Source organism: Myotis myotis, unplaced genomic scaffold, assembly GCF_014108235.1.
Source record: "Myotis myotis isolate mMyoMyo1 unplaced genomic scaffold, mMyoMyo1.p scaffold_m19_p_13, whole genome shotgun sequence".
In the NCBI taxonomy this organism is placed as follows: domain Eukaryota; kingdom Metazoa; phylum Chordata; class Mammalia; order Chiroptera; family Vespertilionidae; genus Myotis; species Myotis myotis.
The window spans coordinates 42,377,336-42,399,488 of NW_023416317.1; the positions used below are offsets into that span (position 1 = coordinate 42,377,336).

Below are 22,153 nucleotides of genomic sequence, written 5' to 3' on the forward strand. Positions count from 1 at the left end.
GGAAGTTTATAGCTCTACAGGCCTATCTCAACAAACAAGAAAAAATGGTAGTAAATCATCTAACTCTACAACTCAAAGAATTAGAAAGAGAGCAACAAGAAAACCCCAGAGTGAGCAGAAGGAAGGAGATAATAAAGATTAGAGCAGAAATAAATGACATAGAGACCAAAAAAACAATACAGAAAATCAATGAAACCAAGAGCTGGTTCTTTGAAAGGATAAACAAGATTGACAAACCTCTAGCCAGACTCACCAAGAAGCAAAGAGAGAGGACCCAAATAAACAAAATCAGAAACGATAGAGGCGAAATAACAACAGACCCCACAGAAATACAAATGATTGTTAAAAAATACTATGGACAGCTCTACTCCAACAAACTAGACAATCTGGAGGAAATGGACAAATTCCTAGAAAAATACAACATTCCAAAACTCAATCAGGAAGAATCTAAAAATCTCAACAGGCCAATAACTATGGAAGAAATTGAAGCAGTCATCAAAAAGCTTCCAGCAAACAAAAGCCCAGGACCAGACGGCTTCACAGGGGAGTTTTACCAAACATTCAAGGAAGAACTAAAACCTATCCTCCTCAGATTACTACAAAAAATTCAAGAGGAAGGAACACTTCCAAGCTCATTCTATGAAGCCAGCATCACCCTAATACCAAAACCAGGTAAAGACAACACAATGAAAGAGAATTACAGGCCAATATCCCTCATGAACATAGATGCCAAAATCCTCAACAAAATCTTAGCAAATCGGATCCAGCAGTACATCAGAAAGATCATACACCATGACCAAGTAGGATTTATCCCAGGGATGCAAGGATGGTACAATATCCGCAAATCAATAAACGTGATACATCACATAAACAAATTGAAAGAAAAAAACCACATGGTCATATCAATTGATGCAGAAAAAGCATTTGACAAAATTCAACACCCATTTTTGATAAAAGCTCTCAGCAAGGTGGGAGTAGAAGGATCATACCTCAACATAATAAAAGCCATATATGACAGGCCCACAGCCAACATCATACTCAATGGACAAAAACTAACACCATTTCCCCTAAGAACAGGAACAAGACAGGGATGCCCCCTCTCACCACTCCTGTTCAACATAGTACTGGAAGTGTTAGCCATTGCAATTCGGCAAGAAGAAGAAATAAAAGGCATCCAAATTGGAAAAGAGGAAGTAAAACTGTCCTTATTTGCAGACAACATGATATTATACATACAAAACCCTAGAGACTCCATCAAAAAGCTACTGGACTTAATACATGAATTTGGCAATGTAGCAGGATACAAAATTAACGCCAAGAAATCCGAGGCATTTCTATACACCAATAGTGAACTTTCAGAAAGAGAGATTATAAAAACAATCCCGTTTACCATCGCACCAAAAAAATTAAGCTACCTAGGAATAAACTTAACTAAAGAGGTAAAAGACCTCTACTCAGAAAACTACAGGACGTTGAAAAAAGATATAGAGGAAGACATAAACAGATGGAAGAACATACCGTGTTCATGGATTGGTAGAATCAACATCATTAAAATGTCCATACTACCCAAAGCAATCTATAAATTCAACGCACTTCCCATTAAAATACCAATGGCATACTTCAGAGATCTAGAACGAACTCTCCAAAAATTCATCTGGAATAAAAAAAGACCTCGAATAGCTGCAGCAATCCTGAAAAAGACCAAAGTAGGTGGGATCTCAATACCAGATATCAAGATGTATTACAAAGCCACTGTTCTCAAAACTGCCTGGTACTGGCACAAGAATAGGCATATAGATCAATGGAATAGAATAGAGAGCCCAGAAATCGGCCCAAACCAATATGCTCAATTAATATTTGACAAAGGAGGCAAGAACATACAATGGAGCCAAGATAGTCTCTTCAATAAATGGTGCTGGGAAAATTGGACAGATATATGCAAGAAAATGAAACTAGACCACCAACTTACACCATACACAAAAATAAACTCAAAATGGATAAAGGACTTAAATGTACGACAGGAAACTATAAAAATTCTAGAAGAATCCAAAGGCAACAAAATCTCAGACATATGCCGAAGCAATTTCTTCACTGATACAGCTCCTAGGGCACTTGAAACTAAAGAGAAAATGAACAAATGGGACTACATCAAAATAAAAAGCTTCTGCACAGCAAAAGAAACCATCAACAAAACAACGAGAAAACCCACTGTGTGGGAAAACATATTTGCCAATGTCATATCCGATAAGGGCCTAATCTCCAAAATTTATAGGGAACTCATACAACTGAACAAAAGGAAGATAAACAATCCAATCAAAAAATGGGCAAAGGACCTAAATAGACACCTTTCAAAAGAGGACATTCAGAAAGCCAAGAGACATATGAAAACATGCTCAAAGTCACTAATCATCCGAGAGATGCAAATCAAAACAACAATGAGGTACCATCTCACACCTGTCAGACTGGCTAACATCAACAAATCAACAAACGACAAGTGCTGGAGAGGATGTGGAGAAAAAGGAACACTTGTGCACTGCTGGTGGGAATGCAGACTGGTGCAGCCACTATGGAAGACAGTATGGAGTTTCCTCAAAAAACTACAAATGGAACTACCATTTGACCCTGTGATCCCACTTCTAGGAATATATCCCAAGAAACCAGAAACACCAATCAGAAAGGATATATGCACCCCTATGTTCATAGCAGCACAATTCACCATAGCTAAGATCTGGAAACAGCCTAAGTGCCCATCAGTAGATGAATGGATTAGAAAACTGTGGTACATCTACACGATGGAATACTATGCTGCTCTAAAAAGGAAGGAACTCTTGCCATTTGCAACGTCATGGATGGAACTGGAGAGCATTATGCTAAGTGAAATAAGCCAGTCAATGAAGGAAAAATACCACATGATCTCACTCATTCATGGATAATAGAGACCATTATAAACTTTTGAACAATAATAGATACAGAGGCAGAGCTGCCTCAAACAGATTGTCAAACTGCAGCAGGAAGGCCGGGGAGGGTTGCGGGGCAGGAGGTAGGGGGGTAAGAGATCAACTAAAGGACTTGTATGCATGCATAGAAGCATAACCAGTGGACATAAGACATTGGGGGATAGGGGAGGCTAGGGGACTGTCTAGGGCGGGGGGATAAAATGGACACATATGTAATACCCTTTGTAATACTTTAAGCAATAAAAAAAAATAAAAAATAAAAAATAAACTGAATATTCAATAATATTGGCTTCCTAAGAAATGAAGGTATTTTATTGCGTTGCCTCATACTTTTCCCCAAAACTGTAGATGAATATCTTAACTCATTCATTCATTTAGTCATTAACTATTTACTGAGTACCTATTATGTGTTGGAAATACAGCAGTCAGCTAAACAGATTAAGTTTTTGCTCTCACTCTTGCAGAGGTATAGCAACAAGGAGCAAATAGATAAAGTATCATGAAGTAATAAGTTCTAGGAAGATGAATATATTAGGCTATAAGGGTGCAGGGGATGGGGAGATGGATGGTGATGCCATTTTATAAATTACTGTGGTAATTGGACTATTTTTAATTTGAATGGCTACAGCAAGGCCTAAAAATTCTACTTTATTTCTCTTATTTATGAGCCTCTAATTTCAGTACAACTTAAATATAAAAGTATCAATCTGCTATAACCTGCTATTTCATCTAGAGTGCCTGCTCGCATATCCAGCATGACCGTTCCATTTAGGATGCAACTTCTTAGTTCAAAAAGACTGTGCAAAGAGAGAGTTGCCACATAGGGTTTACTCCACCGGTCACCACCATCTTCAACATCCTCTTCAAATTTCAGCCATCTGAAATGGATAATATATAAAAATATTTTATAAATAATGATGATTTCATTGGCCTATTTTAATATGTTAAACGTAAACTTGTTCTTTTAAAGAGAAACAAGGATCACATCACCACCACCAAAACAAAATTTGGTTACAAACACATTTCTACAAATTAGGCTAATGGTCTACAATATCTATTAGTCACAAGTTATCTTTGCAGTTCCAACTACTGAGACCCAGTGCTGATTACCTGGCAGTTTCTTTCCATTCGTACTCTTCGCCATCTCTGTAGTACAGCTCGTCCATCTCCGTGAAGAGGTCATGTGGGATGTGCTCCTCATCATCATCCTCCGTCCCGAGGATGAACTGGACTCGCTGGGACGGAGTGTCTTAACAAAATAAGAATTTAAATACATTCAACAGTGTTCTCCATTCAAAGATTAAATTCAGTTTTGAAAGGGAAATCCTTTGGTTATAAATAAATGTACTCCAAAAAAAAAAAAAGAGTACACAGAAAATTCACATCATAGATGAAAAAGAAAAAATATGTTAAAAATAAACAAGACTAATCGTGTAACTAACTGATGTAAAAACAAATTAACTGACGTAAAAACAAACAAATGAAAATAAGCAACATCCAAAACCCTGGAAAATGCTATGCTCAAAGACAGGACTTTCCCCTCACAAAAATATGTGGAAATGTTAAATAAAATAGAACATTAAAAAGTATATAATTAATATGTAGCTAAGTTCAAGAGTGAAAAAAAGAAAATCTCCAAGTTCCAAAAAATATGAGAAAACCCAAACTACAGGTATATAGAAATCAACTTTTCCTACTATCATGGAGGAGCCAAACTCTGTCAGCTGAGGTTAGGGAGGCAGGACAGTCACGATAAGAAACAAATACCCCACGCATGGCATCTGAATTTAAACTATGTGGTATAGTATCTCCAAATAGAGAAATGTGCATAAATTCTAGTCTAGGACAGTTGAAACAAACTATCAAACAACAACAAGCAATAATCAAAAACAAATTCAAATTCTGCTGAACATAAGAGATGAGCTCAAATTCAAAATATACACTGAAGTAAACAAACATTCACACACTTGTAGATGCAACAAACAGGTATCAGAACAGGTTAAAGAGTAAATTAGAGGGAATTATAAAAGGAAAAGGCAGATCTGAGGAAATCAGACAGAATGCATCAATGAAAAATAAGATGAAAAACACAAAAGGTTAAGAGATGCAGAGAACAGAATAAGAAAGTTGAAAGGGAAAAACTCCAGAAAGAGGCCAATATAAACAATAGGGGAAAGGCAACCACAGAGCTCATCTAACTTGCTTATCCTCTCTCAGCGCTCAGAGACCTGCGCTGCCTGTTGTCCAATGTCTGAAAATTACCATTTCATATAGTTTACCCACTTTCCTGTTTAAAATGGGAGGGCAAATCCAATTAGTCCTGTTATTCCATCGCGTCTAGAAGCCAAAGTCCTCTATAATCCCTTTTTAGAGAGTGGGGAAAAGAATGAAGGGACTTCATTCATAGCAATTTCTAGGATACATATTGGCAGTTGAAACCAAAATAAACCAACCTCAGTCGCATAAAACTTTTCTAGGGATAGTTATCCCATTAAAAAGTCACAAATATGTCCTACGCCAAATTTATTTTCAAGCCACTGTATTTAGACTTCAAATATCATAACTTAGCTTGAACCATCAAATCACCCACCCAAGTGAACAGATAAACATACTTACTCACAGTTAAGTAAATAGCATTTCTATAAAAATATTGTGTGCCTTTTTATTCAGTATGAATCAGTCACATACTGATCCACTCACAGAACAGCCTAAGATGTCCTAAACTGAATAGATACATGACATGGAACAGCAAAATACTTCTAAATTACTTTACATCATCGAACGTCACTAGTGATCTGTTTCCTTTGCTAGCTATATGATCTTTGTTAGCTACATGACCACTTAAGTATTTCATTAGTTTCTTTCAATGCAGGCTGTCAAGCCCACCTTTTTGCCTCTCTAAGCTAAAGTTTCTCCACCTATACAATGAAAACAGTAATACCCATCTCTTAAAAAATACAGAGAAGAGTAAATAAAAAAGTGTATGCCAAGGGCTTGGTGCAATGCTTAGCACAGAACTGGCAATTAATATTTTACTAGGCCATCAGCATTTTCTTCCTTATGTTCATATGGTAGCTGTATTATACACAGTAATTCTGTGTCAATAGGGATGCAACTCACAGAGCTTTGCTGGAAGGCACACACACTAGTGTAAAGAGGGCCGTGTGGGCCCCTTTTGTCTTAAAAAACCACTGCCAACTAAAGGCAACTGACCATTCCCACCTCTCAGGACCACTTAAATCATCACCAACGATATTTATTATTAGGTAACACTCTCTTTCCTCTATTATATGCCTTTTTCTTCTGATTTTCTCTGCCTATTGGTACTTCTATGTTTCTCTACTTTTCAAACAAAAATCCCATCCTTCCATAAACCATATTATCAAATCAGAGCACTCTTTTTTGCTTAAATAATCAAGTAATCCAGCTTAGTGGATAAGATCTTCTGGCCAAAATGTTTAGAAGTGAAATAAAATATTCAATTTCTTTCAGGAGCCTGAAAATTCCAGATATTTGGTCATTGCTCATGTAAATAATAAAATATGTAATAGAAAAAGATAAATAAAACCCTACTAAATTGAAGTGTCAGTGCCAAAACTCAACTTTCACAATTCCAAGGCTGGAATACAATGAAAACAAAGCCCCCTACTTTTCTCATTTACCCCAAGTAGACCTTAACCTATAAAATAAATATTTTTCTTGTAGAAAATAATACTTACTTCAATTAATACCCTTCAATGCATATAATGTGTCTAAATTATTGCAGACATACAATTTTTAAAAGAAAACATTCAATTAAAAAAAAAAAATCTTTCCAGGAAAGAACTGTTTTCTTTTACCATAAGAAGGAGATTCCCGTCCATCTTCTTTATCTGATTCTTTATCTTTTCTTCTCCGGTGGTGATGCTTGTGTCCACGATGCTTATGACGTCGACGACTCTCTTTACTAAATGGGACGTGAACACCAATATATACAGCTCGGTGACCTAGCAAATTGTTCAAAAACGTATTACTGGTTTTCCAAGAAAAAAAAGTGACATGTATAAAAGTATACCAAATGTACTATGATAAAAGAGAATTACATATAAGTTCACATAATTTAAAAAGCCAGTCTCCTATTTCTTCTCTTATTTTACAGAGCACTACACATTTATGAACAACCCTAGTTAGTAGAAGTCCTTAAGATATGCTTTAACGATAATTAAATACTCTATAAAAAATATTTACAAATAGATATTCATAAATATTTACTAATTTCCTAAAAGTTTTGAAAATCTCAAGTCAGCAAGGTCCAAATTAGTGAGGGTTACATTAAAAGTAAATGGTCCAAATACCCAATTAAAGGGTAGAAATTATCTGACTGGGAAACAAAGCAATACAACAGTATGGTTATCATCTAGTTTAAGAACAGAAAAAGCTGCTGCTGATGTTGCAATATCCTGAGTTTGTATTCTGACCAACAGACTGGTTATGAAAGGCAATCTCTGCTCTTGTCTACTAAATAAAACTGAATCATGGAGCTAGACAGTAGCAGCACTGTAAACTACTAAGAAGCATTAATTTGATTTCTTAAATAGTTTTCATGAGGTTCCTACCTAAGCTGTGTTGAGGAATAGGGATCGTGGACTACAAATGTGCAACCAGGTAAAAACCATCGGCACAGTGCTGCTTTTTCCTTTCATAACCAAAACATATAAATAAATAAATAAATAAACGAACAAACAAACAAGCATCTCCCAGTACCCACTACTCTCCCTAGTGTTTGGTAAGTACAAAAGAACTGTAGAAATCAAATATCAATTATTTGAAAACATCTCACCAGAAAATCCCAAACTTAAAAACCAATTATAAAGTGCTTTTTTTGGAATGATGGGAAACTTCCGGAATTAGAGAGTTGTGACGGTTGCACAACATAGTGAATATAATTTAAAAAAAAATGAATTATGCACTTTAAAATGGTGAATCTTGAGTGAAATATAGCTCAAGAAAAGTGGGGGGGAAAAACAACTGTAACAAAATTCAGTAACCTTACAATTTTATCTTAGTGAAACTATCTTCTTCTGAATACCAAAAAAAAGTGGAAATTAAGGAGTCACTTTCTCATTGCTACACACTGGGAATTACAAAGTTGTTACCCCAATTAGTACTAACGGGTTTTGCGCACAAGCCCTGATGCACCAAGACAAAAATAAATTGTATGAGTTAGCAATTTAGAAATAAATAAGTGATTTATTTATGAGTTTGCAATTTAGATAAAATAAATAAAAACATGCTAGAATCCAAAGATTGAAAGCTCAAGCCTTATATTTTTTTATTATTATTACCCGAGTGTTCTATGCTATTGTTTTCTCTCAGTTTTCCTTCACTTTTGCTTTTCATCAAAGCCCTATTTAGTCAAACTCTGAGATAAACTTAATCTCTCCCTCAAACTTGATACTGAAATTTAAATATATACAAAGTTAAGGGGCCTTGGGGTAACTGAGGGAGGCCAAGAAACACAGTAAAATGCCTCTTTTCATATTCTAGGTCACAAATATTTGAGGTGTGACATTAAATGGTAAATGATGGGTTAAATGTATCACCATACATTTAAATTAGTAACATTACTGCTAAAAATTTTAACGTTGGTAGTCCCTGCAATTCACAGAGTCTAACCATAACCTTCTAGGTAACAGGTTCTTTCTGAAAGCCCTAGTAAGTCTAGACTTTAAAAGTTGAATTTAAGAGACAGGGTATTGTTTTTTCCATTTCAGAAGGTAAATGTAGAGAACACTTGTGTCTCTTTCCATGTCCTTAATGACCCCAAGTAATACCAGTTTTCACAGAAGAGTTTAACTTAACAATGTGTCCTCAAAAAGACCCAAAGATAAGTCTACCAACACATTTGCCATGAACACCACCTGAACTAAGTGTTCAAGGTTAACATCACCAACAAGAAGTCATGTTAATATCCTATGTCCACAGATAGGATACACTGAGAAGAGCTCATTACTTCTGTGGTATGTTCCCCAAACATCCGTAATCTTGGTCTATTCCTTTGATAACATTAGACAAACCCAAACTTCCAGACATTCTACAAAGTGTCTAACTACTACTCTCCAAAAAAGTCAAGGTCATGAAAAACAAGGAAGACGGAGGATTGTTACAGACTAGATGAGACTAAGGAGACACGACAATTAAATGCATTATTGGATCCTAAACTGTTCAACTAGAGCCTGGGACAGAAAGAGGACATCAGTGGAAAAACTGGTGAAATCTGAATAAAATCTATAATTTAGTTAATAGCTTTATACCAGTGTTAATTCCTTCATTCTCATAAACTTGTGCTGGTTACGTAAAATGTTAACAGAAAAAGCTGGGCGAAGGGTACACAGGAACACTCTGTACTGTCTTTGCAACTCTTCTGTAAATCTAAATTTATTTCAAAAGAAAATTCTAAAAAAAGAAAGGAAACCACTTCTTTCTGTTTGGGGAAGAAAGATTGGCAAATAATTCATTTGCTCCACAATTCTATGCTGAGATTACAGCATTTTAAAAGGCTGATGTAACAAACCTATAAAATGAACATTTAGATGACAACTAGTGATGATTGTGGCTTTTATTAGGCTGGTACTCTAGTTTGCTCTTAATACAAATTACCCAACCTGCTAGAAATGAAAAAAATAAAAGTGTTAACTGATTTTGTAACGGTGGCATTTCAGTTTTCCAAGTTAAATAATGGCAACCATTAATGAAGTTTGTGTTATATAACCTATGTTATGCCAATACTTCCAACAAAGAGTAAATAAATAATCATGGAATGTTCTATTTGCGGATATGAGTGTTTGCTGTATTAATCTTTAAATTATATTAAGAAAATATAATTGAACACCCCTCTCTGTGTATGCTCTACCTCACAACAACAACAAAAAATACTTCAACAAATAGTAGGTAAAACTCAAAGGACAGTAACATTCATTAGTAATTAACCCTGCTAAGCGTAAGTGTTTGTAAACAACCTTACTTTCTAGTTCTTCTTTTTCAAACTTGGTGTTCACAGTTGAGCTGGTTTTGCCAAGATCCACAACAGCTTCTTCATCAGGACCCTAAAAAGAAATTATTTTCATTGGCTCAAGAATCGATATATAGTGAGGACCTACTACTTGGTGCATTGTTGGAGACAGCCAAAAAGCGTGTAAGGTTGCCTTCCTATCGAAGGACTGAATTCTTATTACAGCTAACTTCATTTTTTGTAAAGTGTGCTTACAAGCTTTTCTTTGTAATCCACAGAAGACCATTCAAAAATCTCATGATAAGAACTGAGACAATGAAGATTTTTAATTGGTATTCTATGGAAGTTACTAAGTAACTGGTACATATATTCGCTTCCACAGAAAGACCCTCCAGATCAGAAATTAAAGAAAATCTAGGGTGAGGGACCCTTAGATATCAATACAGAATGCTTTATTTTTGTTCTTTGTACTTTGGCCCTCTGATTAAAGGGAAACACTTAACTGAGCTATAATAGACTGGATTATAGTTAAACATAAAATTGTCAAAAATGTGTCTATAGACCTAGCATGTAGTACCACTGACAAATTAACCAAGAGCCAATCAAAGTTATAAGCACTTTTTATTGATACAAAGGAAAAACCATGCCAAAATTAAATACCCTAACAGTGGTCGGCGAACTGCGGCTCGCGAGCCACATGTGGCTCTTTGGCCCCTTGAGTGTGGCTCTTCCACAGAATACTGACTTCTGCGCATGGGCCACGAAGTTTCAATCGCACTGTACGTGCACAGCTGCACGTGGTATTTTGTGGAAGAGCCACACTCAAGGGGTCAAAGAGCCACATGTGGCTTGCAAGCCGCAGTTTGCCGACCTCTGCCCTAGGACATTCTAGCTTTACACTTGTGAAAGTCTACTTTCATAATTTTGTTCCCTTCTCCAGCTCAACAAAGACTAAATATATTTATTATAAAATATTGCATAGATTTTTAAAATAATAAAATTTCAAGTTTAACTTCCCTTCCCAACTTCTAACTTCACTTTCAAAGGAGCATTATAATCACCAGTAACTATTATGTAATTATTATGCATAAGATTCTGTGCCACAGATAGAGTCAGATGCACAAATCCCCTTCCCGTAAAGTCTTCAACTTCAGCTATAGTTCGCTCTGGACCCTTGCCCAGCATGGGTCCGCTGGAGCCAGGCAAGGAAAAATTCAACTTGCTGACCTTTAACCTTGCAGGTTATGAAGCCCAAACCTCCTCCACACGGTGTCCCAACATGCACCCAGACTGGGAGGGCAAGGCTGACAAGGAGGACACCTGACCACTGCCGTTCCTTGGGAAAGTCTATTCCATTTTAGGTGACAAAGACTAGAGGGCAGTGTCCCAGAAGCAGAGAACAGTGGACAAGGGTGCTGATGTCCTCAGCCACCCCCAGGACTGGGAGACATATTGGAGGAGGACAACCATGCTTTTAAAAGATACACAAAGGTTCTGAGGAAGGGCTGGCTGATATTATACAGGCCAATCTGAACTTCACGGGTGGCATGGATCAGCACACGAAGTTGGTGCTGGGTGTGCAGTGCACAGAGGACCCCAGAATGTGGAACCTCATTCAGCAAGCCATTCCCACCAGAGAGGCCCCACCCCATAATGCCTCTGTCAAAGAATCCCAGTGAAGATGAATGCAGGGAAAGGATGGCCTGGGAAGAGGCTGAAGAACTAGAAATGAGCTGGAAGGGGCTGGGGCTTTGGGAAGGAGTAGAGGACCTGAAACCAGTCATTCAGAGTGGGCAAAAGGATGGGCAACAGGAAATGGGCAGGGCAATGTTCTGGCTCAGATGGAAGCAAAGTCCGAAAAATCTTCCAAAGCAGGAAAAGGGGAAAAACAGCTTTCAAGAAGGAAAAGAAATAGTCTAATTTTTTCTCTTAGAAGGTCATTATGCCTCTATTGGTACTTTAGAAGGCAACAGAGATGACTGGAGATGAGAGAATCCTATATAATAAAAGGCCAATGACCATAACAGTGTAACAACCGAAACGACTGATGACCAGTCGCTATGAGGTGCATTGACCACCTCTCGACCCCTCCCTCCAGCCCGCAGGCTCCTATTGCTTGATGGCCAGCGGGGGAACCATTCCCCATGCGGAACCGGGGTGGGTGGTGGCGGGGCGGGACTGGGGACTGGCAAATGGGCAGAAGATGGCCCTGATCGCAGGCTAGGCCTAGAGACCCTACCTGGGCACAATTTCATGCATTGGACCTAACATTAATTACATTGTTAATTGCCCATTGAACACCATTCTTCTAGAATGAAGTTACTTTTTCGTCCATCCAATTATAGTATTTCTTTAATTTAGCAAGACAAACTTTCAACCATTCCCGTTTTCTTTGTGGTTCCTCTTACTGTCCAGCATCTCCTTAGCACTCAGAAGAGACCAAAGTGATACACAGCATAGTCAGCTTCTTACCACTCTCTGGAGAACCAGTTTGTTTTAGAAAGGATCAAACAAGAGGCTGAGTAAATGATCTTTTAAAGTCTCTTCCAACTTTGGGTCTAAAGTATTATACTTTTGCGTATAGCTTTTTTCAGTGTATACAAACTAGATCCATATACAATCGTTCCTTGCTATCCAAACTCTCGGTATCCATTCTCCTATCTTTAAACTCAGGAACTGAATCATTCTGATTACTTTTAAATAAATTCCCTGCTATCCAAACTCTCACTATTTGCTACCCAAAACTCAGAACCAGACTCAGTATATTAGGGAACGCAAATCTCTTGATATCCACACTTCCTTTTTGAAGGTTACATATCCAACTATAGAATCAAATACATTTGGATATCAAGTGGTACTTGTATATGACTCAAAAGGATTGGTGCTCAACTTAATATAGGAAACACAGAGTAAGAAAATGACTGGCTATGGCTCCATGGAAGTAGGAAGCAGGCTGTATAGACCATGTGACATTTTCATATAAAGACAGACAAAGGTATGTGGGTTAATCAAATTGCCTTATGGCAATCCTATGCCCTTAGAAAGGAGGAAAGGCTAAGATAGGAAATAAACAAAATACCCACAGAAAAGTACAAGAATGGACAATTAATAATTACCATTGACTAAGTGTGTAATACTCTAAAAATTTTCCTTAGCATTCCTCTAATGACGTGATACCATTTAGCCCCTAAACATGCACAGGTACAAAAGGTCAAAGGTTGTATTGTCTGAAGAGACAGCATGCTGTGTATTTTAGAAGGGATTAACTGCTCCCATTCTAAACTTTCACGCAGCAAGAACAATTGCCAAGATAGGATGCAAAACAATGTACTTCTCTCTCGCCTCTAAACAACAACAAAACCTTTTATTTCTATGCAGATATACTTACAGGCTTAGATGTACAGACAACACTGATCAGTTAACACTTAAAAATAGCTTAAATTGAGCCATCTCACAATATTTACTTATTTAGAACGAACACTCTAAACATCTATCATTAAAAAAAATACTTCCAATACATATAAGAAGTGGAATGTGAAAGTAAAAAGGAGACACATCCTCTCATGGTCTTCCCAGCCTGCTCCCACTAGACACTGTCTGTAAAGCCTGAAGTAAGTCATTCAACTGAAAGCCACGTGAGAATACCACTACACTTATTGTTCGGTTCTCAATGAGAAGGTTTCCATGTGTAACTTGTAGAACAAACAAAATTGGACCGGGAGAAAATATCTCCATTCTAAGTGAAAGAAGTCAAACAGAAAAAGACAAGTACCATATGATTTCACTCATATGTGGAATTTAATGAACTGAACTACCAAGCAAAATAGAGACAGACTCCTAGAGAGCAGGCAGATAGCTCTGGTGAGGGTTGGGAGTGGGGGAATTGAGCAAAAAAATTTTTTAAAAGAGAGAGAATTCATGGACATGGATAAAAGTGTGGTAATTGCAGGCAGGGGATGGACGTAGAAGAGGGCATAAAAGGGATAAATAATGATGGAAAAAATTATATATTTGTGTGTGTATGTGTGTGTGTGTTGTGTATACACACACGTACACACACGCACATATATATATATAAAATTTTTAAAAATTTACAACACTGTAAAAAAGGGGGGAGGGGAGAAGCATCTGCATTTCTCCCGTCTCTTAAGCATTTTATCCCGCTCTTCCATGACTGTCCAATATGAATCAGAAAGGCAGTCTGCGATAAATGCCAATACTAAGTAGGCCACACAAATTGGGTATCTTGACATTTTACAAACAATTCAACAAAGCATGCAGGGTGCATAAAACTTTATATTGAAGATCTCTTGGTTGAAACCACGGATATTTTAAGGGGGCAAGACATTTCTGAAACAAATATACTGCATGTTAAATACTATCATTTTAAAGTAGAATGCTCTGAGCCATATTTCTAAATATAGAGTATGTTATACACTACATAGAGTATATTTTTGGTTTTTAAAAGTATTATAAACAAAACTGTAGGTAATATAAAACATTTGGAAGGCTAAATATCAAACTGCTGTCACTCTGATGATTAGGAAAGCAGTAGGAAATATCAGAGATAGGCAATCATGTAGTGTTTAATTTTTTTGTTACATGTTTTTACTTTTAATATTTTTAAAAGAATACATTCAAACCTAACCTAATAGGCCAGTTATTTTTAAATCTGCATCTAGAAAAAAAAAAAACTCTACCTCATTTTTTAACTCCAGGAATATAGTGGAAAACTAAAAATAGCAAAGGCAAAGAGCAACCCTTGACATCAAAATATTTTGACACAGTCAGTGGTTATAAAATAAAACAAAGCCAAGGCACTGGGAAAACTCAAATACACGAAAGAATGAAAAGGCACCTAAAGTTTATCAACGCAAGATTGATCACACTTATCCTAACCAAATTATGTTATCCTTGGTTTTAAATTTCTACTTAAAAAATCAGGTAATTTGCCGAAACCGGTTTGGCTCAGTGGATGGAGCGTCAGCCTGCGGACTCAAGGGTCCCAGGTTCGATTCCGGTCAAGGGCATGTACCTGGGTTGCGGGCACATCCCCAGTGGGAGATGTGCAGGAGGCAGCTGATCAATGTTTCTAACTCTCTATCTCTCTCCCTTCCTCTCTGTAAAAAATCAATAAAATATATTAAAAAAAAAAAAAAAAATCAGGTAATCATTCGGATACAAATGCTCTATAACAGTGATGGCGAACCTATGACACGAGTGTCAGAGGTGACACGCGAACTCATTTTTTTGGTTGATGTTTTCTTTGTTAAATGGCATTTAAATATATAAAATAAATATCAAAAATAGAAATCTCTGTTTTACTATGGTTGCAAATATCAAAAAATTTCTATATGTGACACGGCACCAGAGTTAAGTTAGGGTTTTTCAAAATGTTGACACGCCGAGCTCAAAAGGTTCGCCATCACTGCTCTATAACAAAGAAGACAACAGATCAGAGAATTATCCAGAGGTGATCATAAATAAAGTTTAAATTCTCTGTATGCGAAACAGCACATGTTCAAGGTTATTTATTGCAGCTTGTACCAGGGAAAGACCGGGAACAATCCAAGGGCCCCTTCCCTTCATAGAGGAAATGACCACCCAATGGAATACCAAGCTACTGAACAAAACAAGGACACTCCCCATGAACTGGCATAAAAACATACCTGTGAACTATTACAAAGTGAATACACACAATGTGGAGAACCACAAAGACAAAAGCATGCTACTTTTTATGGAAGAAAGTCCCCAGAATAGGGATATTTCAATTTGCATAATGAAACAATGGAAGGACATTACAAAATAGTAAAACTAGACTTGTGGCAGTAGAGGTAGACTCCTGATTGGTTATTTTTTTTATAGTGCTTTGATTTCTTTTAACCAAGTAAATACAGAGGTAGACTTAAGTATGAAATCTTTTGAAAGCCACCTCACCCATCTCTCTTGGTCTCAACTACAAATAAGAGTGTACCACCGCCTGAAAGGACTGCGGGATGAGATACTATGTGAAAGTGTCAGGTACTAAGTACAGAAGCCACAGAGGATGCCCACATTTTTATTTAATCTGAATAAAAGTTATTCCATGTTTCTATAAGAATGTTTTCTCATCTACCATATAACTTTAAATCTAGATCAGAAAAGTCTGGTAAGTATAAAAAAACCATTAATTACCTAATTAAGACTGATATGAAGACTTAAAATGTATCCCAAATCAGCATTATGATTGTATAAGAGAATTATCCATAGGAAATACACACATAACCATCTAGGATGGAATGCCAAGATGCTGCAATTAACTTTCATAAGGACCTAAAACTGTATTACTTAAAGAGATTTTATGATTTATTAAATTTAGACACACCTAGAGAGCTTGTTAAAACTCAGCTTCCGTTGTCTGGCACAAGAGATGCTGGTTCAGGGGTTAAGGTGGAGCCCAACCATCTGCATTTCTAATAACCTCTATGTGATTTTGGTGCACACCAAAGTTTGAACATATCCTTGGATTATGTTACAGACGTGTGTCCCACCTATTTAAATTTCTCTTTGAGGCTGCTTCAGGTCTTCTTGGGACCACTTCCACCTCATTTACACTGCTTCAACCCTTCAGAAAATAAAATGTACATTCTAATTCACAAGAAAATACTGTAAAGTTACTACACACTTTCACTAATACAAACAATCCCAAATCTATAATTAGTGTTCTAAAAGTTTATTTGTAGGTCAGACTATTTTACCCAAGATGCCTAAGGGCAGTGTATCAAAGTATATACACTTAACAATGTAGTACCCTCAAAATACAAGTTTTCTCCAAATAACCCTAATTCCCAACCCAGTCTCCACCGAACACCAAGAGTTGAACTTAAATATTAGAAAGCTTTAAATTGATGGGTAAAGAGCTTAAGAGTAAGGCAAATACTCTTTTCTAATCCAGTTAATGGGAGAAATCATCAGTGACTACTGTTTCCTGAAATGAAAAGCCAAAGAATTATATTCATAGTTCCTAAAGAACTCACTTGCCATTTTTGTATCCACACATTAACTCTAAAATAAGCTGAAGAGATGTAAAAGGTATATGGGAAATTATTGCAAATTTTAAATTTAGGCAATCATGTCATTCCCACAGAAAAACATTAAAAGCCTTGTCAAAAACAGTTTGTCACCAGACAGAATGGGATCTAGATCAATTCAGACATTGGGACAAAAAGCTTTCGAAAAAATTCTTAAATACCATGGTTAAAACTAAAGACAACTTAAAAGTTAAGAATGTTTCAAAGGTAAAAGATAAAGAAATTGAAGAACAGAAGAGCAGATAATTCAAAGAGGTACAAGGCATAAAAACTGGCAATAGCCAAGATTGTTAGTGACACACTTTATTGTCTCATGCTTCATCACAAGACACAAGAGTCGTGGACAATGGAAAGCTTCAGCAGGGTTCTACCTGAAACTATAAATCGCAAATATCTATTACACTATTTCTCTGAGGAGATGCATGTATCCAAGCTCTAACTCAGTGCACACACACACACACACACACACATACACACACACACACATACACACCAAAAAAACATACAGGAATACTTATTTTAGGGTTATCAAGTATGTATGTTTGTTAACAAAAATGAAGATAAAATCTATTTTCAAAATAGGCTTTCTTACAAAGCTGTCTCAAGTTTATTAGTAATTAAAATGTATAAAAAAGCCCAGGCATTCCCCACAAAAAGGAAAAAACACACACACAAAGATCTAGTAAATGTTTTTCAGAAAAAGAAGGTCCAGTAGGTGTCCTATCAAGATACCCCATCTTCAGCCAGCACAGGGTTACTGGTAGCTTGGTATTTTTAGGGTTCTGCTGCATTTTTCTACTGAAATCCAACAGGAAGCAACCAGGAAATCCCTCAACAATCTGGTCTGTTTGCCTATTCTTCCCCTGGATAATAACCCTGTTCCCCATGAGTTCGATGGATTATGAAAAGAAGTCTCATTTCCTTAAAGACTAGCTATTAAGGAAGTCATCCATTCATTCAACAAATATTTACTGAGTGCATACTATGTACCAAGCTTTATTCCAGGTATTGAGAATACATTCATGAATGAAAAGCTCTGATATAGCCAAAACCGGTTTGGCTCAGTGGATAGAGCATCGGCTTGCGGACTGAAAGGTCCCAGGTTCGACTCTGGTCAAGGGCATGTACCTGGGTTGCGGGCACATCCCCAGTGGGAGATGTGCAGGAGGCAGCTGATCGATGTTTCTCTCTCATCGATGTTTCTAACTCTCTATCTCTCTCCCTTCCTCTCTGTAAAAAATCAATAAAATATATTTAAAAAAAAAAAGAAAAGAAAAGCTCTGATATAATCAAATGTCCAGTTTATAATTTAATTTGCAGGTAAGATGTGGCTCCCCATGATAAGAAATCCAGATATAAATGAATTCTCCTTTCCATTCCTAATAAATAAATGAGACCTCACAAACTCATAGGTGTAGAAAGGTTCTACTTTTCCGGTTCAGCTTTCTCATTTTATATAGTATACAGAGATCTCTCTATATAGACAGACATGCACAGATACATAACAGAAGTGGGCCCATGCGTGCACGCGTGTGCACACACACATGTACACACACACGTACAGCTTAAGTGACTTGCTTAAGACCACACTGTTTAGTTGGTGAAAGAACTAAAATTAAAATCCAGGTCTCTAGAGTCCCAGTTACATGAGTTCTTTAACACTAGACAATAAAACCAGGGTCACTGTAATACAGCTGAGAACACACAGTAACTTTATTACAGTATTCATTAAAATTTGTAATTACCTATTTATGTAAGCACTTCCTTAACTGCATCCCAGTCTGAACAGTAAGTTCCAAGAAAAGAAGTATGTTTGTTTTGCTCACCACTGAATCTTCAGCATCAAGGAGGCCCTGGCCCTTAGTAAGGTCTCTAATAAATACGGTTCAGTGTTTTAAAAGACAAGACACTCAGCTAAAAATTTATACTGGATCCACTTAAGGACTCCTTATAAATAACATTAAAGCCCAAACATAGAAAGGCACTATTTTTAAATTTAATAAAATCAGTTTATTTTTTACAAAAGCCCAGCATCAACGAATAATAAAATCAAAATTCAAATCACAAGTGAGAATTCCTAGCAAAATCAAACAAACTTTGTTCTATTCCTGAATCAAATTTTATATCAACATAGTGCATTTTACTAATTCTTCACACAGTCATTTATCTTGCCTGAAAAGCAAAGTCTATAATTTGTATTTTCTTGGTAAAATGTACAAAAAATGATACTTTAGCATTCTAAAAGAATATTAGGGAGGAAAGTATTAAAAGTGTATTTAACGATATACTCAGAAACCTAGTCTAATATCCTTTAAGACATGTGAGGTTTTAAAAAATCTATTAAAACAGCAGCAGAAGATCCCTATCAATTAATTTCTTCATTATATAAGACATATAGCTATAGCTCAAAAGTAACACCTCCCATAAATTAACATCTAGAGCAATTTTAGTTACAGAATATGTCAATTTCGCTTCAAAACACACTTAGCCATTAGGACAGAGTGATTTATTTCCTAGTATCTTAGCCAAACAGTATTTTTAAAGCCTCACTCAAATAATATTAATTAATCAAAAACCTAATTTTACAGCATAATAAAGATGCTACAAACTTTGCTAACTTTATACGAGGATTTACTCTTTTCAGCAGATGACTTCCACAGCCAAGGACACAGAGGATGATACTATTCTAAGCCAGTGCTAATAAGCCTGACATTTCTTCAAGCTTCACTATTAAACTCTGAAAGAGTCAAACTTGTTTGTAAATAAAACACAAGATCATAACTAGGTACATACAGGTAACTTCTCCCGGCGAAATTTTTCCATAGTAATATATAAATGCCTTGTTTTTGATAATGTAATTCAGTAAGTCCCTTGAAGATTCCACAGACCGTGAGTACGTATCTGATTTAGGTCACTGTGCTTTGCACAGATGAACTCTTCTAAGTTGCTTTTATGGTACAGCCAATCGCTGTCTTCTAAGTTACCTAATCTTCCAAGCTAATAACTACAACTTAAATGGAGTCACAGCGTAAGAGACTTGGAAAGTAGCACACACATAAACCTTTCTGAACCATCAGTTCAAAAGACAGCACACCCTAAGGATGTGTGGATGAATGGGCAGTGTGTGTGTATACATGTATAACTTAGGGTATATATTTTCAACAACATAATCCACTAAAGCTAGTCCTTTCACTTAATTTCAATTTCAGGAAAGATCCAAAGATGTTTTCATCTGAAGAGTTTTGCCTTTTTTATCATTACTGAATTTTACCAACTTATTGTAACTATATTAATAACAGAACTAATAAATCGTATTATGGTTTATAATAATCATTTTAACCAAAAGTATTCAGATGGATAAAATCTAAAAGGGAAAAAGGAAATGAGCAGCACCCCTCCAACTTTTTAACTCAATATCTCTTTACACTTTTTAAGATAATTATTGAAGACCCCCAAAGAGCCTTTGTTTATATGAGTTTAACATCAATATTTACCGTTGAAAGTAAAACTGAGAAAACTTCAAAATATTTAAATTCATTTTTAAAATAATATAGCCATTACATAATAACATAAATAACATTTTAATGAAAATAATCATTTTTCAAAAATAAAAACACTTAGAAGAATGACTTTAACATTTTCCCAAATTTCTAATATCTGACTTAATAGAAGACAATTGGATTCTTATATCTACTTCTGTAACCAATCTCATATGATTTGTTATTTGGTTGAATTATATATAAAAAAAAAATCTAGGTTCACACAAATACTCTGTTGGAAAAGGGAGGGATGTTTTAATACTCTTTTCAGATAACTTGTGACTAATACTCTTTGAAACTTCACCAAATTCAACAAGTAGTCATTTCTTAAAGGTCAGTTTGCAAGGTGGAATCTGAAACCATTTCAAATGAATGTTTTGTACATTGTTATACTGAAACCCACTGGTCTAAAACTATTTCAACTAATTCAAGAAAAAACAATTTCCAACTATAGTTAATTAAAACAAAATTCTAACTGAACATGAATGAATAAAACGTCTACCAAATTCATATAATCCAAATTAAACTAAAAATATATCTTTGAATATACAAATTTGCTTCCTGAAACCATCACAGTCTAAATTTTAACAAAGCAAGTCAATGTACTTTCAACAGAAATTATCTATATCCCAAAAATAAAGTCTTACTACCAGCTAATCCTGTAGAATTCACTGAGAAATGCAACAGAAAAATAACAACGTAAGAAATTTAAAACTGAAATAATGTACTAAACAGAAAAAAATACTTTGTGTTAATCTTCCACTGCTTTATGAGACAGTAGATACCAGGTCAAAGACACGCCACAGCCTTCAAATCCGAATTAGAAACCCCAATGATATCAACAGTTACAATAAAACATATAATTATTTATCATATTTTTAAACCTTCAGAGTTTCTATGATTTATACTTGGCAAATAAACATAAATCTGAAGAAACTAATAGAAAAGACATTTTTTTCACTGATTTTAAAAATTCTCAATGCATCAAGCCCAGAATAAAGAACATCTGCAAACAATCAAGTTCAATGCCAATTTCTACAATGACCTCCTGAAGTTTACCTCCTGTAGAAAATCTTGGCCTCCCCACTAGTATTTAAGAGCTTAACCTCCTGGTCATGCATATGTCTCACTCCCACTGGATTATAAAAACCCTGAGAAGAAGGACTTAGATAGGGAAAAAAAAGAAGGGAAAGAAGGAGGGGGGGAAAAGAGGGAAAGAAGGTTAAGAGTCCCCAGGAGAAAAAAACGAATTAGGTGCATACAAACTTTTCATTTCCCAAATGGGAAAAAAGAAATGTTATTCTTCATCAAAATACCAAACATCCATTTCTCCAAAATTTTATCTGCTGTGACATTATCCTAGGTACCACTAAGCCAATATTCAAATAAAATTCTAAAAATCAAGTTTTACAGTTTATAATCAAATTTTTATGCTTTACAAAAGATAAAACATTATTTGAAAATATGTTTATATAAACATAAAGTACAGAAGGATATATAGATCAGTCTATGTTTCAACAAAGATCATGTTTCTCCAAAGACATTAAAGATCAACTGTGGCCCTAACTGGTTTGGCTCAATGGATAGAGCGTCGGC

General features: G+C 35.9%; 1 protein-coding gene and 1 pseudogene across 7 annotated transcripts in view; one reads left to right on the top strand and one right to left on the bottom strand.

The window, feature by feature from the left end:
• SLC4A7 (solute carrier family 4 member 7) overlaps positions 1 to 22,153 on the bottom strand; it is a 94,243-nt gene that overhangs the window by 49,802 nt on the left and 22,288 nt on the right. For all 7 annotated transcript variants that reach the window (XM_036332801.1, XM_036332796.1, XM_036332800.1 and 4 more), the window contains 4 exons: positions 9,961 to 10,042; positions 6,797 to 6,943; positions 4,068 to 4,206; positions 3,675 to 3,835 (listed from right to left, as the gene is read on the bottom strand). In XM_036332801.1, coding sequence (XP_036188694.1) covers positions 3,675 to 3,835; positions 4,068 to 4,206; positions 6,797 to 6,943; positions 9,961 to 10,042 — 529 coding nt within the window. The remainder of the gene's footprint in view (positions 1 to 3,674; positions 3,836 to 4,067; positions 4,207 to 6,796; positions 6,944 to 9,960; positions 10,043 to 22,153) is intronic.
• LOC118668565 lies at positions 11,285 to 11,927 on the top strand (annotated as a pseudogene).